This window comes from Notothenia coriiceps, unplaced genomic scaffold, assembly GCF_000735185.1.
Source record: "Notothenia coriiceps isolate Sejong01 unplaced genomic scaffold, NC01 NC01_scaffold00026421, whole genome shotgun sequence".
Lineage (NCBI taxonomy): Eukaryota > Metazoa > Chordata > Actinopteri > Perciformes > Nototheniidae > Notothenia > Notothenia coriiceps.
This window is the reverse complement of record NW_011359122.1, coordinates 709,766-712,863: the sequence shown is the minus strand read 5'-3', so window position 1 is coordinate 712,863 and position 3,098 is coordinate 709,766. Positions and strand designations below refer to the sequence as shown.

At 43.0% G+C, this 3,098-nt stretch overlaps 1 protein-coding gene across 1 annotated transcript; it reads right to left on the bottom strand.

The window, feature by feature from the left end:
- Nucleotides 1-404: 404 nt before the first annotated feature.
- On the bottom strand, nucleotides 405-2,862 carry neurod4 (neuronal differentiation 4). Its single transcript, XM_010784423.1, has 2 exons — nucleotides 2,734-2,862; nucleotides 405-1,996 (listed from the first exon to the last, which is right to left on the bottom strand). The coding sequence occupies exon 2, from the start codon at nucleotides 1,988-1,990 to the stop codon at nucleotides 923-925; it is 1,068 nt and encodes a 355-aa protein (XP_010782725.1). The 5' UTR covers nucleotides 1,991-1,996; nucleotides 2,734-2,862; the 3' UTR covers nucleotides 405-922.
- Nucleotides 2,863-3,098: the final 236 nt, after the last annotated feature.

The window sequence follows — 3,098 nt, the reverse complement described above, 5'->3', positions numbered from 1 at the left end:
TCTATTTGAATGTTTTTTTGAAATTGTATGTATTGATGCTGGATATAGTGTAGGTATACTTTATACAGGGAGACATTAACTTTTTGTTTAACTGAAACTCAAGTATAGGATGAAAGTGTAACAGAAAACACATATATATAAACAAATATTGTTACTAAGAAATAGCATATAATATAAGAATATTTATTCAATTAAGTGCGAAACTGCAAAATATTTACAGTACAGTATGACACAATGTGACACCAAATTCAAAGTACCTGAAAAACCTCAAATAAATAAATAAAATGCAGTACAGATGCTAGTGACAACAAAACCAAGAAGACATCGGAACAAAAACTGCTGCGAAAAATATAAAAAAGGACAAGACGTAATCAAAATAAATATTAAATACAGATATAAATAAATGCATTGCTTTTTGTGGCTTTTTGTTTGCATTGGTTTTAGGCCTCAGTGCACAATTTAGGCTTGCCATGGATGAACTTTTGTTTAATTTATCTTAATACGCAGACACTCAGATTTCCTATCAAAGTTCGTTTGTTCATGTGTTTTCTCCAATCTCTACACTTGGAACATCTGTGTGAATCTTTAGTGTGGATATCTGATTTGGTACATTCATCTTTAGTCACTGTCACAACATTCTTTAAAAATAATTATAATCTAAATAACATAACAAAAAAATAATAAATAAAATATTTCAAAGTAATGGGTGCGTGTTTGTATCAGGTAGATTGAGTTGAGGTGGTAAGTCTCTCTGAGTATTCAGTGCTCTCCCAGAGGAACTAGACAACATAATGCAAACACATTTCTCTATACAGTCAGTACCACGGCCATTTGTACAGCAGTTCATTCAAGAGCAGAGCTCCTATTCAGGCCAGTTTCAAAGAGTCAAACACTGCTCCTCTCAACTTTTCATGTTCATATTTCAGATGCTGCCCATCTGTGAGGCGACAAGGTGAGAGGGATTGAAGGAGTCAAAGGCCACATCGAGGGGCATCTCATAGCGTGAAGATTGAAAGAGTGGATGGCCCTGAGGCCCTCCTGGCATGCCGCCAGTGTGGTAATGGTGCGACGAGAGGTAGTGGGGATTGTGGCCGGAGTGGGGTGTGTAGTTTCTCTCGGGCTCACGTGGAGAGGGCTCCTGCTTCAGGGCATAGTTGCCACTGATGCTCAGGGGGGGAGTAAGGGGCCCATCGTATGGTGGGGTGCCGCTGCTGCACTCGTTAGGGGATGGGTTGTCGTATACAGGCCCCTTGAATCCCTTCATATGGAGTAGGTGGGATGCCTCCAGGGAGCCATAGGGGGGGCTGGGAAGGCCTGGAGACGGGAAGCTGAGAGGATGGCCTGCCTGACCCCCCACACCACCCATCCCCGGGCCTCCACACTTATCGTCCATCTTGTTGTTTATCGGACTGGATCCCAGCTGCATGCAGCCGGCCACGAGGTTACTGGTGGGCTGAGACAAACCTTTGCACAGAATCTCCACAAAGCCATGGCTGTCAGGGGACTGGCCGTTCTCGAGCGACTCCGACAGGGCCCAGATGTAGTTGTGTGCCAGCCGTAGGGTTTCAATCTTTGACAGCTTCTGTGTCTTGGAGTAGCAGGGCATAACTCTGCGCAGACTTTCCAGGGCGTCGTTCAGTCCATGCATACGGGAACGTTCTCTCGCATTGGCTTTAGTTCGCCGGTTACGAAACCTCTCCTGTCTTGCTTTGGTCATCTTCTTCTTCTTAGGGCCTCTCCTTTTGGGAGCATGTTCTCCATTTGGTCCAATCTCCTGATCATCATCATCATCATCATCATCATTGTTATCCTCCTCATCTTCCTCCATATCCTCACTGCCCATGTCTGTGCAGGAGTGAATTTGGCCCCCTACACTCATGCCATGGCTCTCCTCTCCATCCTGAGAGCTGCATTCATCTTCCTCCAGCCAGCCCAGGGAGCTCACCAGCTCACTCACATCTCCGCTCTTTCCAAATGGTTTGGTCATCATTTTTGTCTGAAAAAAACAAACAATTCAGTCAATATCATGAATGAGTGTACAGAATGAGTGCTCTCATTTCAGCACTGAAGTGTGGACAGCTCACTCTAAAGAGAGGGTGGCTCAGTCTAACATGGGATTATTTAGAATGAAGTACTGGGTGTTTTTCTAATAGAGGAAATATATGGCTGTTTTAAGAATGAATGATCCCCTGCTGTTACACTGGAGTCGCTACAGAGACGCTATCAATCTAGGACACGACAGGATTTACTCATCATAAAGCTCAAAGATTAAATAGGCAACATAAAACTGAACACACATGTGGACAAGCTGCCCTGATTTTAGAGCTGTTTTGTTCATTACATGTTTAAATCTTGCAGAATAAATTAATAAAGCCCAAATGTTACAATCGATTAATTAAAACAAAAAAAATCTTTTAAAGTCCAGACAAAGAATGTGCTATTGTTTGGAGAAAAAATATATCTGCCCCAGTTAATTATTGTGCACTAATGCATATGTAAATGGGGCGGATTATTGTAATATATGAATTCAGAACTTTAGACACGCAACTGTGTCCGGACTAATGTCACAGGACGTAACTGCAAGAGCACTGAAAATAAAATATTTTTAATTTGTTGACATCAACAGACATTTTGCTGAATTTAGTAGTCTAAAATGTGATTCCTTTTTAAAATGTAATTTGGATCTGTTACTTTATACAGCTGGGCTGATAATGAACAAACGTGTAAACTCACCTGTGTGGATTTCGGCAATTGCTCGCTCTGTGTAAAATAAGAGTAAGACCAGGTCTATAAAACTGGGAATTAGTCCAGAGTCGCTCGTGTCCTGAACTCTTCCTCTTCCTCAGATAATCATGAGTGCGCTTGGAACTTGCTTCTCCAAATGGCACGATCGGGCTGATATTGCTGACTTAGCCGGGTAAGCCCCTCCCTCAGGGGCCCCACCCACCATCAATTCATCCAAACGCGCGTGGCGGGCTCGTGGCCAGAAGTTCCACCCAGAAACATAATGCTGGACAGAGAGACCGGGCGCGGCCTATTGCACGTGTAGACAATGTTTATTTGTAAATCAAACGCTCCTAAAACTCTGGGAGGTCTTG